The sequence below is a fragment of the Argopecten irradians genome, chromosome 12 (genome assembly GCF_041381155.1).
Source record: "Argopecten irradians isolate NY chromosome 12, Ai_NY, whole genome shotgun sequence".
Taxonomy (NCBI): domain Eukaryota; kingdom Metazoa; phylum Mollusca; class Bivalvia; order Pectinida; family Pectinidae; genus Argopecten; species Argopecten irradians.
The window spans coordinates 4,928,648-4,941,758 of record NC_091145.1 but is presented as its reverse complement, the minus strand read 5'-3'; the positions used below and the strand labels follow the sequence as shown (position 1 = coordinate 4,941,758).

Genomic DNA, 13,111 nt, shown 5'->3' with positions numbered 1-13,111 from the left:
TACCTACAAATGTACAATAAAACCTCTCTATTAAGACCACTCGGTGTTTGAGTAACGTTGAGATTGTTCTTATTCTGAGGGTTGACCAGATAATAATTGTATATACTCTGACATATATACCGACTAGCAAATACATACATGTATATTCCTAAACGACATATATACATCTACATGTAATTATTATGATTTAAAACTAAAATTGTAAGCTAGAATTTTTTTTTACTGAAAAATAACAAATTTGATAACAGAACATTTAATTCAATTCGGCATACTGACCCCAATTTTTTTATGTCGGTTTTAAAAAGAGCAACATCTAGTTTAAACAATATAATGTTGAATAAATATACAATACAACAAATGAGATATATACAGGTATTCATGCAAAACCGGGTTTCATAAAAAATGCAGTTATACAGTTTTGAATCCCGAAACGATGGTAAACATTTGTTTGATTCGGAAACAAGTACAGTACAAGGGTAGGTAAGGGAAAGGGTGCAGGGATTGAGAAAAGGAAATAACTGATCGATGTTCATTTTGAACCATTCAAGGATAAGACGTAATTGGTTAGAGTTTGACAATTCTGATAACACTAGTCTAATCAGAACATTTTTTTCTTTTAAAAATGACATTTTCAAAAAAAGTTAGTTGTCAGAACCTTTATGTGTAGCGTTTTAAAAATATGTCAAAAATGTGTGGAATACCTATCTTTGATTCACAATCATTCAAGTACACTATATATTATATTAATTTATTCTATTTTAAATTTTCGATGAACACCTATTTCTAAAACGCCATACAACTCTGGAGAAAAATAGGAAGATATTATAATAGATAGATGTCTTGGCAATATTCTCTGATCTGATTATATATTATAACTAATAAATGCTGTCAGGTTATTTTTTAAGTCTGTATAAATGCCTGTGAGAAATATCAGAATTAATGGAAGGAGAAAGACGGTAATGAATTATACAACTGAAAGTGCTGGTAACCTTGGGGACATATTTATACGGGCGTTGTTATATCGAGGAGATATAAAATACATTCTTTAGAAATATTAAAGGCCCACTACTACATGTACCTTTCCGAAATGTAAGATGGGATTGATTATTTCGTAGAGTCGCAAAAGTTATTAACTTACCGTTAATATTCATACCACACCAAGGACGTACAGTAGTACGGTGGCTGGGAGCGGACATGAAATAAATAAAATTGTTGCATGGGAACGAAATATTATTGCGTGGGAGGTACTACGGTGGCTGGGAGCAGACATGAAATAAATAAAATTATTGCATGGGAACGAAATATATTATTGTGTGGGAGCAGACGAAAATAAATAAAATTATTGCGTGCGAATGAAACTACGGTAGCAGCATGAAATAATATTTTGCGTTCGTGGGACGAAAATTATTGCGTGGGAACGAATACGCAATTATTTCCCACACAATAATTTTATTTATTTCATGTCCGCTCCCAGCCACCGTAATTAAAGGCCTTTGCGGCTTATACACGGGTGGTAGAGTGTACTTGTAACAATGTCATAATAAATTCAGAATATACGGTATTCAATTTTAGGAATATCAGTTAATAATTGAAAATCGATATCGATTGACCCTAACCGATTATATCTGATCATCGATGAAGAAATCTCAACCGATTTCCAACAATAAAGTTGTCTGCAAAAGAAACACCCCAAGGAAATTGTATTAGATATATATATAATGTACCACAGGGCCCTGGCACGAATTTCTCACCAACAGTAAATGGCTGGACCTTTACATGAACCACTGCCATTTCCTATGTGGCTTTCTACTTACCATTTTTAAAATTATTACATCCATCCTTTTTCAGCAACTTCCCTTCAGAGGTAAACTATTGAACTCCATCTTTCCTCATATACAGTATTAGGCCCAATAAGCCCCCAGGACACATAAAAATTGAAACAAATAAAGGAATGCTTAATAGAACCAACTTTGGACTAACCATTCATACAATTAAAGTACAAAATAGGCCATAAATCAATTTCAAAAAGGAAACCAATATTCATATTTTCAGTCTGTATTTTATTCAATGTAAGTGAAATTAATAGTAATGGGGTGCTTATCAGGTCAATTACAGTATATGATCTTAATTAGTAAAATCTGTTTCTCAAAACAAAAGATTCTTAGATATATATTTTCATTGGTTTAACAGATAACTCTAAGGCATTTCACAGCAATGGAAATCTTTTATATAAGCATGGTATTTAATTACCAAATATGATAATCTTAATAAATTGTAGATGCAGTGTCACTAAATATTGAACTGCATTAAAATCGGATAACAGAAAATAATTTGTCATCAAATAAAAGTTAACCGTTTAAATCAAATCAACCATCTCAATTATGATTGTATCTCTAGACAGGCAATAATGAAGCATTGCATGAATGGCTACTATAATGATATTCACTCAAGGGCAGTTAAAACATGGCAGACAGCAGACATCACACAATCCTTGATACTCCAGGGGTTACTGTCACTGTTGTATCCACTCCTGGACTATTTCATAGTGAAACTGAAGGTAGTAAAACTGGATAATGTGAGATAGTCCATGGGTGGATATTACGTCAGTGATAGTAGCCCCTGGAGTATCGAAGATCACTACATAGGCGAATATTAATACAGGAATTCATATGATCATTCAGTTACTGTATATCATATGCCCATTCAATTATATAACATATGAAATGTTTGATGTGTAGAAACGTGGCTACTATAGAACAAACAAATATAAAATCTGGCTTTATTTACTAATGCATGTACAACCGATATTCTACCGACTAACCATATTTCAATCTAGGAAGTACGTAATTTTAAGACAGGAAAGAAAGATCCCATTAGCATTCCATGGACATTTATAATGCAGAAAGTTCAATCTAAACAATATATAATTGAAATGTTCTTATTCATAACAATAATTCATCTAAAAAGCGTCATAACAGAATCTCATTTATTTAGGTATATTTTGAAATTACTATACATTGTACAAATGTGAATGCATATGAAAAACAAGTTTCAAAACATGTCTATCATGTAGACTTAAAAAAATGGCCATCAGTCTCTAAAATATTAAATCACTAAAATTTTGCTTGATTTTTTTTTGCGCATGTCTGTTTCTAAGTTTCAAACTAGGGGGAGATAATCTAGTATTATAACTTTGCTGAGGAAATCTTATTAACGACTTAGGTTCTGGTGGCCAGTCTAGGGGGAGATAATCTAGTATTAGAAATCTGATGAGAAAATCTTATCAATAACTTAGGGTCTGGTGGCCAGTCTAGGGGAGATAATCTAGTATTAGAATTCTGCTGAGAAAGTTTTACCAATAACTTAGGGTCTGGTGACCAGTCAAGGGGGAGATAATCTAATATTAGAATTCTGCTGAGAAAGTTTTACTAATAACTTAGGGTCTGATGGATAGTCTAGGGGAGATAATCTAGTATTAGAAATCTGATGAGAAAATCTTATCAATAACTTAAAGAGTCTGATGGCCAGTCTAGGGGAGATAACTTAGTATTAGAATTCTAATGAGAAAATCTTATCAATAACTTAAAGAGTCTGATGGCCAGTCTAGGGGAGATAACTTAGTATTAGAATTCTAATGAGAAAATCTTACTTTACTTTCTTACAGAACCCAGCATACTAAACCTTAATATCCAGGCATGATTTTGCATCATACAAAAAGATAGCTGAACTTTGAACGAAAAAGGCTTAATCCTCCAAAATTAATACATTTTGAATGATTCAAGGCGATTTATGACCTCAATACATATATCTATATATTCCATGATAAAAAAAGTTGATTCCAAGTCTACCATATATCTTGTTATTCTTACAGGTAAAATATTTAGCGACTTTGACTGAACAAGAGGCCCAGAGGGCCTGTATCGCTCACCTGTTTGTAATGCCTAGGAATGTTCTGCATACAGGTTCATTGTTTCTTTTCTGAAGGAATTTGAATATTTATCTCTAATTCCCCTATTGGGCCCCACTCTTTCTGCTCCAGGGGGTCAAAGCCAAAATTTATACGAATTCCGTTAACTACAAGGATGTTTCTGGGCCAAATTTGGTTAAAATCCAAGCAGAACTATATGACTATTAGCGTCCAAATTTGGTTAAAATCCAAGCAGAACTATATGACTATTAGCGAGTCAAGCCAAAATTTATACAACTTCTGTTCCCCTTCCCCCAAGGATGTTTCTGGCCAAATTTGGTTACAATTCATGCAGAACTCTAGGACAAGTAGCGATTTATAGGATTTACCTCTATTTCCCCTATTGGGCCCCTCCCCTCTTGCCCCAAGGGGGGGATCAGAGGCAAAATTTATACAAGTTTTGTTCCCCTTCCCCCAAGGATGTTTGTGGCCAAATTTGGTTACAATCCATGCAGACCTCCACGACAAGTAGCGATTTATAGGATTTACCTCTATTTCCCTTATTGGGCCCTGCCCCTCCTGCTCCCGGGGGGTCAGAGCCAAAATTTATAAAAGTTTTGTTCTCCTTCCCCCAAGGTTGTTTGAGGTCAAATTGGTTACAATTCATGCAGAACTCTAGGACAAGTAGCGATTTATAGTATTTACCTCTATTTTCCCTATTGAGCCCCCACCCCTCCTGCCCCAAGTGGGGGTCAGAGCCAAAATTTATACAAATTCTGTTCCCCTTCTCCGCAGGATGTTTGTGGCCAAATTTGGTCACAATCCATGCAGAACTCTAGGACAAGTAGCGATTTATAGGATTTACCTCTATTTCCCCTATTGGGCTGCGCCCCTCCTGCCCCCGGGGGGTCAGAGCCAAAATTTATAAAAGTTCTGTTCCCCTTCCCAAAAGGATGTTTGTGGTCAAATTTGGTTACAATCCATGCAGAACTCTAGGACAAGTAGCAATTTATAGAATTTACCTCTATTTCCACTATTGGGCCCCACCCCTCCTGCCTCCGAGGGGTAAGAGCCAAAATTTATTATAATTCTGTTCCCTTCTCCCAAGGATGTTTATGGCCAAATTTGGTCACAATCCATGCAGAACTCTAGGGCAAGTTGTGATTTATAGGATTTACCTCTATTTCCCCTATTGGGCTGCGCCCCTCCTGCCCCCGGGGGGTCAGAGCAAAAATCTATACAAAAGTTCCCCTTCCCAAAAGGATGTTTGTGGCCAAATTTGGTTACAATCCATGCAGAACTCTATGACTAGTAGCGATATAAAGGAAATGTTGATAGACGGACGGACGCCGCACCATAAAAAATCACTTCAATTTATACTGTTGGGTCATCTTTGTAACATAATTCATGGAAATTAAAAGGTAAATTAAATTTATAAATAAAATATAATATATAAATAAAAGAGAACTTTCTGTAAATGGAATCCAATTATAAAATTGATAATTAATAGGTGGTCCTAAATCGATCATCGATTATGGTTTTACAAATGATTCCCAACACATCTTCTGAATCTATAATAAGAAATTAGCTGGTATATGGCACAACGTGACGGATTTAGACAAACACATGGAAATATTTTATGCCTCCATAAATGTAAATCCCTTTAAAGAAGAACATAAAATTATAAGCTCTACAAGTTTGTTTAACTTATTTATTTCAAAACATTCTAATATCTACTTTTTCAAGAATAGAGTTAAACCCATGAACAACCAAATTTTTTGTTTCTCTCAAAATCATTCATTGTTTAGCTTTACAATTTCAACCAAGAAAATTTGAAATAAAAAGTCTTTGCAGAATTCATACTAGAATCGTAAATGTATACACTGTATATATTTATCACTCATTTAACGCTCATTTAAAATCATAGATAGCCTATATATGGCATAAATGCATGATTGTGAAAATAGTATATTTCCAACATGTATGTACGTCATAATATGTTATCCTTTATTTCAAATATACATTGTACTTAATTGGTATACGATTTAAAGATGCTCCACCGCTGACAAATGGTATTTTTTCACTACCAAAAACAGGAGCAGACGATTTAGTATTTTTCTTCAGTTGCAAAAGTTACTTACATTACACCATTACCGCCGTTGAAAAGTTTGAGCTTCTAATTTTACTTCAAGATAAAAATATTAAAAATAATTAATTGCATCCCGAAAAAATTCCCTGGCGCTACATCTTACATGGAATCAAGTTTTGATTGTGCATGCACCAAAAGCAGAATAAATTATTTTATATTTTTTTGTGTTAATTAGACATATACACACACGACTAAACACCAATTATCGTTAAAATGATGAGAATTGTTTATTCTCTGTCGGCGGTAGAGCATCTTTAAATCTACTAATTATTTCTATGTTCAGTTCCAAGTTATTTGATTTTCTTTAATGCTTTTTCCACAATGCCCCAGTCAATGTCACCGCCGATCTCCTCTGCTTTAATGAAGGCCTCCATAACGGCTAACAACGTGGCCGCCCTTCCGGTTTTGTTTCTCCACTTTATCAACAGCGACTGATTATGGTTCAAAGCACCTCCATATTGGTTTGATAACTGAATTTGTTCCACTTCCATTTTACTAATGTTCAACCCAGCCCCTACAGAAACAATAGCTGTAGAAAATGATTTAGATAGTAAAAGAAGATCTAATTCTGACATCCGATGTGCCTTCTGCTCATCTGTGAGTTCATCCCTCAGTCTTTCTGCAAAAAAAAAAAAAAAAAAAAGAAAAAGAAACTGATTAGCAGTTATTTATCTGTAATCAATTTTATTAACCAATTCACCCCTAAAGACACATTTGAGCTCTTCCGATTCAAATATTGGAAAAGTTCATCATGAATTTTCAGGGGTGAATGAGCCCAGAACCACTCATCTGTTTTTATTTGGAAGAGTTATATTGTCAAGGATAAATGCACTAGGGCGAAAAAATAATATGTCTGTTTAGTGTTACCCGACCGACCCTAATTTAAAAAAGTCAGGATTTTGATCTCAGACTCTGGTTCCAGCCATTATTTTAGAGTGGAAAGCACTAAATAAAAAAAAAAAAAAAATCCTCTCGACCGACCGACCCTATTTTTTTTGGCCAATGTAACCCTAAACAGACATATTATTTTTTTGGCCTTATTTCTATAATTTTGATTGCCATTATTGTCTAAAACATTTGATCTGTGGTTACAGAAACATTAAGGTAAAACTTTGAGGTAAGTTAATAATTATAACATCATCCACTGGAATAAACGACTAGCTACCAGGTATATAATTGGAAGGACACAGGGATTTTATAAGGGTAACGAATCATGCTGATTACTCCATCTAACTTGCATTCTAATCTTTTAGAGTTACTCCCCTTTATTTTACTCTGTCAGTACAATTGCAACATCTCAGAGAACTTTGGAATATAATTTTTCGAAGATTGCCGGAAATTTATCTGGGATGTAGTGATTGACTGTCAGCATGGATAGTGAAACCAAGGGGAGTAAGTCTGAAATATCAGAATTTACTTTATGGCAAACACTCAAAATTTCATCACAGCTGTATCAACTCATCCAAGGGGAGTAACTCTGAAATATCAGAATTTACTTTATGGCAAACACTCAAAATTTCATCACAGCTGTATTAAAGGGTTTGTGACACAAAAAGTGATAAGTTGTCTATAGATTGGGCCCCCTTTAAATTCACCGAAATACCCCACTCCATAGGGATGGCAAATACACACACTGAGATACCAGGCTATACATAGGGCCATCTGGACAGCTGACCGATATGCAAAAATTTATCGCGATAACGAGGCTGTCAGCCAGCACACGTCACTGGTTCACCGACTGGCTCACCGCTGCTGATGAGACAGACACCAATAGAGCTAAACTCCTAAACTTACAGTTATAATTACAGGCTGTCATTATAAATTCAGTGTGATGCAATGTGCTGCTTATGGCTGTTATAACAATCACAGAAATAAAATAAGTTAAAATAAAATAAGTTTTTTAAAACAAGTTCTTTCACTTTCCAAAGAAGAGTAATTCAAAATACATAGTTGCACTACGTACATAAGTGTCAAGTTTGAGCTGACAGAAAATCATCATTTGTGTAAATGGGTATAAGATAAGATAACTGTGGAGGTATTAAATTACTTCAGGGTCAATTTAATTCATGTTTGAAAAGGTGACCTATCATCTATGACCTAATAATGGTATTTATTGTACATTTATATTATAATTACTCAGCCCTGTTTGTTAATAAACATTGTACATGGAATGTGCGTGTTTCAAATGTGTGTTTGCAAGTAGCAACTTAAGGACAATTCATCATCACCATTGCCAGCTACTTATTTACTCATACGAATGCTACAGTTCTCATTATTAAATAAATAATTGCATAATATCAGTAATAGTATCTGGCTGTATAGTCATATAAATACATTATATCGAGAAGAAGATTGATGTAATGTATATAAATATTGCAACAAAAGTAACATTTCGTTAATAATAAATATATCAATAGGTAAAATTAATAACAATATAAACAATTTACAGAGATGTTTTTTATTGAAAACTATGGAATTGATATCATTTATCTCACGACAGCAGACCGTAGATTCCGATTCCGTAACCATTGGATCACAGAAACCACATGAACACCTGTTGAAAATAAAAAAAAATATAACTAAATAGGTATCCACAACATAAAACGGAAAAAATTGAACCATGTCATTAGCTTTGTCTCATAGTAGTAACCAACGTCATTATTATACATTCCTGTGTTGTTAAGAATATAATCCTCATTTATTGAATTATTCAATTGTTTATTGACAGTAATAAAGTGTATTACACATTGTTGTCATTGATGTTTATTAAAAAAGAGATTTTATTGAGATACATGTATATTTGCAATATGTAGGTATGTAAAATTAGTGTAGTAATCAAATAAGTCGTAAGTCACTGATATCAATCATACTAATGCATTTAGGTTAATGCATTTATAATGCAATAAAAGGAGAAATTAATTGTTCTCTATGGATGATTTTAATGTAATTTTTTTAAGATATATTACAGATGATATTCACTTATTAAAAAAAAAATTATCTGATGAATACCCATGAAGGCATCCACATCTATATTTAATGCCAATAAATTGGAATAATAATAGCTCTATTACAAACCATGCTGTGTTTGTCAACCGATCCTCTTGATTACCTTCTTGGTTTTCTTGATCAGCATCTGAAACATCTGGCGATGTTATCCCCTTTCTCCGTAAAAAGAGAATTATCAGTGTTCACCAAAGGGTCAAACTGGTATGGGATAATTTGTCCGGAACAAAACCCAAAGCAGGGATATAACTGTCATTGTTTTCCGCTGCAGATATTTAAAAAAATACTAGAACAATCTGTAGTTTTTCTCTATAAATATAGAGTATCTACAGCAGACAGCAGAGCATGGTGAAACGGATGACGCGTTGGTACCACGTGACCGGCTAGCTCATTAAAGTTTCCTCAGCCGCAGCAATTTACCCTTACTGCCCTTAAAGTAGATAAACAGCTTTGCGGAGTGATGTGAAACGTGTGTCAGCCAACATTGATGGGGTCAAACTGTCAGAAAATTTAGAAAAAAGGTTTTTGTGTCACAAACCCTTTAACTCATTCACCCCTGAAGACACATTTAGGCTCTTCTTAATCAAAGGCTAGACCAGTCCATTATACAATTTAAGGGGTGAATACCGGTAAGCTAATCACAATTGAAACTTACCCCCTTGACTTCTATCGTCAGTAAAAACTGGTTTCGTTTCATTAAGCTTTGTTACAATAAAATCATAGTCTTTCATTAATGCATCTGTAAATGCTCCATATGCTCCAGGTCCTGAATTCGACAAAATCTCCAACAGTGTCCTATTTTTGTCATCCGTTGTCGGTTTACTTCTAATCAATTCACTATCTGTGTTATCGAAAATTCCACGGTCAATTAAAAGGTCTGTCATGTATGTCGCATCCAGATTTCCGATAAGGTAGCTACGATTCTGGTCCAATCTCGACTGGTCATCTTTAGACAGCTTGCCTTTAGTTACTGGCATTATTCCCTTCACACTGTAATGACTGAAAAACAGCAGGAAAAATGAATTGATAATCCGTTTTACAGGGCTCGAATTTCAGTCTGTTTTACTCTCTTACTTGCAAGTAGATATACCAGAACAGCAAGTGAAAAAAACATGCACTTGCTTATTTTAACAAGTAGTTTTTATTGCGGACAACTGTAAAAATGGCATAATGATGGTGAAAAATTGTTTTAATGGAAAATATGGGGACATAGTTCTTACGATAATGTTGTTGACATACATCATGTACCTGTTCACCTCACATCATCATGCGAAAATAAATAGAGTTTATATAGGTATAAGAAAACTGTAATTTGAATACGGATATTTAATTACAAGTAAAAATATATTTTAGCAAGTATAAATTTAGGTCACTTGCTATTTTTAGCAAGTGACAAAAAATGTAAAATTCAAGCTCTGGTTATATGTTGATTTAAGATATTGAACATGTACTATTAAGAACCATATATATGTTTTTTCCCAGAAACATAATAATACACATATATGGTATGGAAAAATGGTATTCCTTCTTAAGCATATTACAGAGAGAGCTCGATTGCGGGTAGGTATCCATGGTGACGTTATTATTGTGTGAGCGAAATTCATGGGTTTTTTTCCAGTCACGCTCGCACATATATGATGTTACAATCAATACCTACCACCATTGATTTAGTCTATTTATGCTATAGACCTTTAATACGATTTAATACGACATATAATGGATGCAGGCTTTTAGCCTCTATATCCATATCAATATTACATGAATTCAATGATACAATGATTACTACTTCTAGTGTAATTATAAATGTTCTTTGTATCCATATTCTTCTGATCGCTATATGTAGAGTATACAGTATACATATAATATATACTATGTAATTTAATGTTCATTTGAGTTAATAAGCATATATTAAAGTTAAAATGTTTTTTGACAGTTTCTCCAATGATTGTCTAAAAGAATTTCAAATTTCTTGACATCTGTTGCATCTATAACATGCTGGGGTAAATTGTTCCAGGTATCTACAACTCGAAAACTGAAGAAATGTTTTCGAATATCAGTGTTACGTCGTTTTTTGAATATTTTTAAGGAGTGTCCTCTTGTCCTGCTGTTGGTATCCATTTGGAAAATAGACGATGTGACACGCTCATCATAAATATTTTTCAGGATTTTGAAAAACATTTATCAGGTCCCCTCTTTTCCTTCGATGTTCTAGGGTAGGCAGATTTAGTCTCTGTAGACACTCTGGGTATGGCAAGTCTTTAAAGCCTGGTATGAGCTTTGTAGCTCTTTGTTGGACGTTCTCTATAAGTTCTATGTCCTTTATCATATAAGGACTCCACACACTTGAGGCATATTCCAGGTGGGGTCTCACGAGAGCCTTAAACAGTAGTTTAAACATTTTTTCATCCAGGAAGGTAACGGTTCTTTTTATCAGTCCTAAAATGCTGTTTGCTTTATTTACTCCTAATTGGATGTGGGTTCTAAAATTTAAATCTTCATCCACTGTTACTCCAATATCCTTTTCTGATGTAATATTATCAAGATCTAATTGCTCGCCTGTTTTTCCAGACATACTATATACTCTCTTTTCTTTGGATTTAATCGCAAGGACTTTACATTTATTTGGATGAAATTTAAGTAACCACTTTTCAGACCATTTTTCAAGATTGATCAAGTCACTTTGCAAAATATTTTTTTATTCTATGCTTCTGATTTCTCTGTATAATTTTGTATCGTCTGCAAAAAGTGGCGACTGGGATTCTGTATTTTCCGGTAAATCATTAATGAAGAGAGAGTACAAATAAAATTGGTCCAAGGACGCTTCCCTGGGGTATGCCGCTTAATACAGGATATATCTTTGATGTTTCTCCATTTACAATGACCTTTTGGCATCTATTGCTAAGAAAATTTGCTATCCAGTTAGTAGCCCTATCACTCACTCCATATCCTTTAAGTTTCTTTATTAGACGACGGTGTGGGACTTTATCAATCGCTTTCATGAAGTCCATGTAAATTACATCCAGTTGACCACTGTTTTTCAATTATTTTTGTCCATTCTTCCAAAATCATTAGTAGCTGAAGTTGCGTAGATTTCCCATTTATAAAACCAAATTGTTTATTCCTCAAAATATTATTTTTGTCCATGTGATTTACAATGCTATTTCTTACTAATGTTTCCAGTGTTTTCCCAATAATACTTGTAAGACCTGACTGGTCTGTAGTTTCCTGCCTCAGATTTTGAGCCCTTTTTGAAAATAGCTGTTATATTCGCCTCTTTCCAAGCTTCTGGTAGTTTGCCTTCCTGGAGTGATCTGTTTCAAATTTCTGCTAGAGGGTTACTAATATTTGCTTGCGTAGTTCCTTGAGGTTTTTAGGATGCATCATATCCGTTCCTTGGGATTTATTTCCATTTAAATCATATAGCAATTTTTCAATTGCTTCTGGCGTGCAGTTAATTTCCTCAAATTGATAACTAATGTCTCTTTCTTGGCAGTCTGGTAAGCCTCCTGGTTCATAAGTAAAAACACTACTAAAAAAATTAGACCTAATATGACTTCATGTGTTGACTGCTTTACTTTACTTTTGCATGCATTGTATTACAAATGTATAGTCACATAACAATTATATTCTACATGTAAAATGCTGCCATAATCTTATCAAATGCATGACACTCTCCATTGCAATGCATTACATGCCTGAGGCTGAGGTGCATGGGGACTGGGGCTCACAAAATGAAAGTAGAAACATATTCAACATTTTAAAATTATACTCACGGTCTTGTAATTTAACAAGTCAAGATGGAAAAATACAAAATATATGTTGATTCCTTTTCGAGCAATCCTAGTAAATTTAAGACATATAACCCGTTTACTACATTGGCAACTTATATCCTACAGGAAGTGAGTGATACAAGCGACACGCCTTTGACACATGCAAAATCGAATTATTCAGGTTTTCAGTGTGTTTACCATTCTCGAAAGACGATATAAATAAAAAAAAAGAATGCCAGTCAGAAAGAAAATACAATGCTGTTAACTGTTTATCTTTAATTC

The 13,111-nt window shown here is 34.0% G+C and overlaps 2 protein-coding genes across 2 annotated transcripts; both read right to left on the bottom strand.

The window, feature by feature from the left end:
- Positions 1–2,204: 2,204 nt before the first annotated feature.
- On the bottom strand, positions 2,205–12,981 carry LOC138335983 (uncharacterized). Its single transcript, XM_069285215.1, has 3 exons — positions 12,833–12,981; positions 9,715–10,058; positions 2,205–6,675 (listed from the first exon to the last, which is right to left on the bottom strand). Exons 2-3 carry the CDS (start codon positions 10,034–10,036, stop codon positions 6,347–6,349), a joined length of 651 nt encoding a protein of 216 aa, XP_069141316.1. The 5' UTR covers positions 10,037–10,058; positions 12,833–12,981; the 3' UTR covers positions 2,205–6,346.
- On the bottom strand, positions 11,206–11,631 carry LOC138336591 (uncharacterized). Its single transcript, XM_069286105.1, has one exon. It carries the CDS (start codon positions 11,629–11,631, stop codon positions 11,206–11,208), a length of 426 nt encoding a protein of 141 aa, XP_069142206.1.
- Positions 12,982–13,111: the final 130 nt, after the last annotated feature.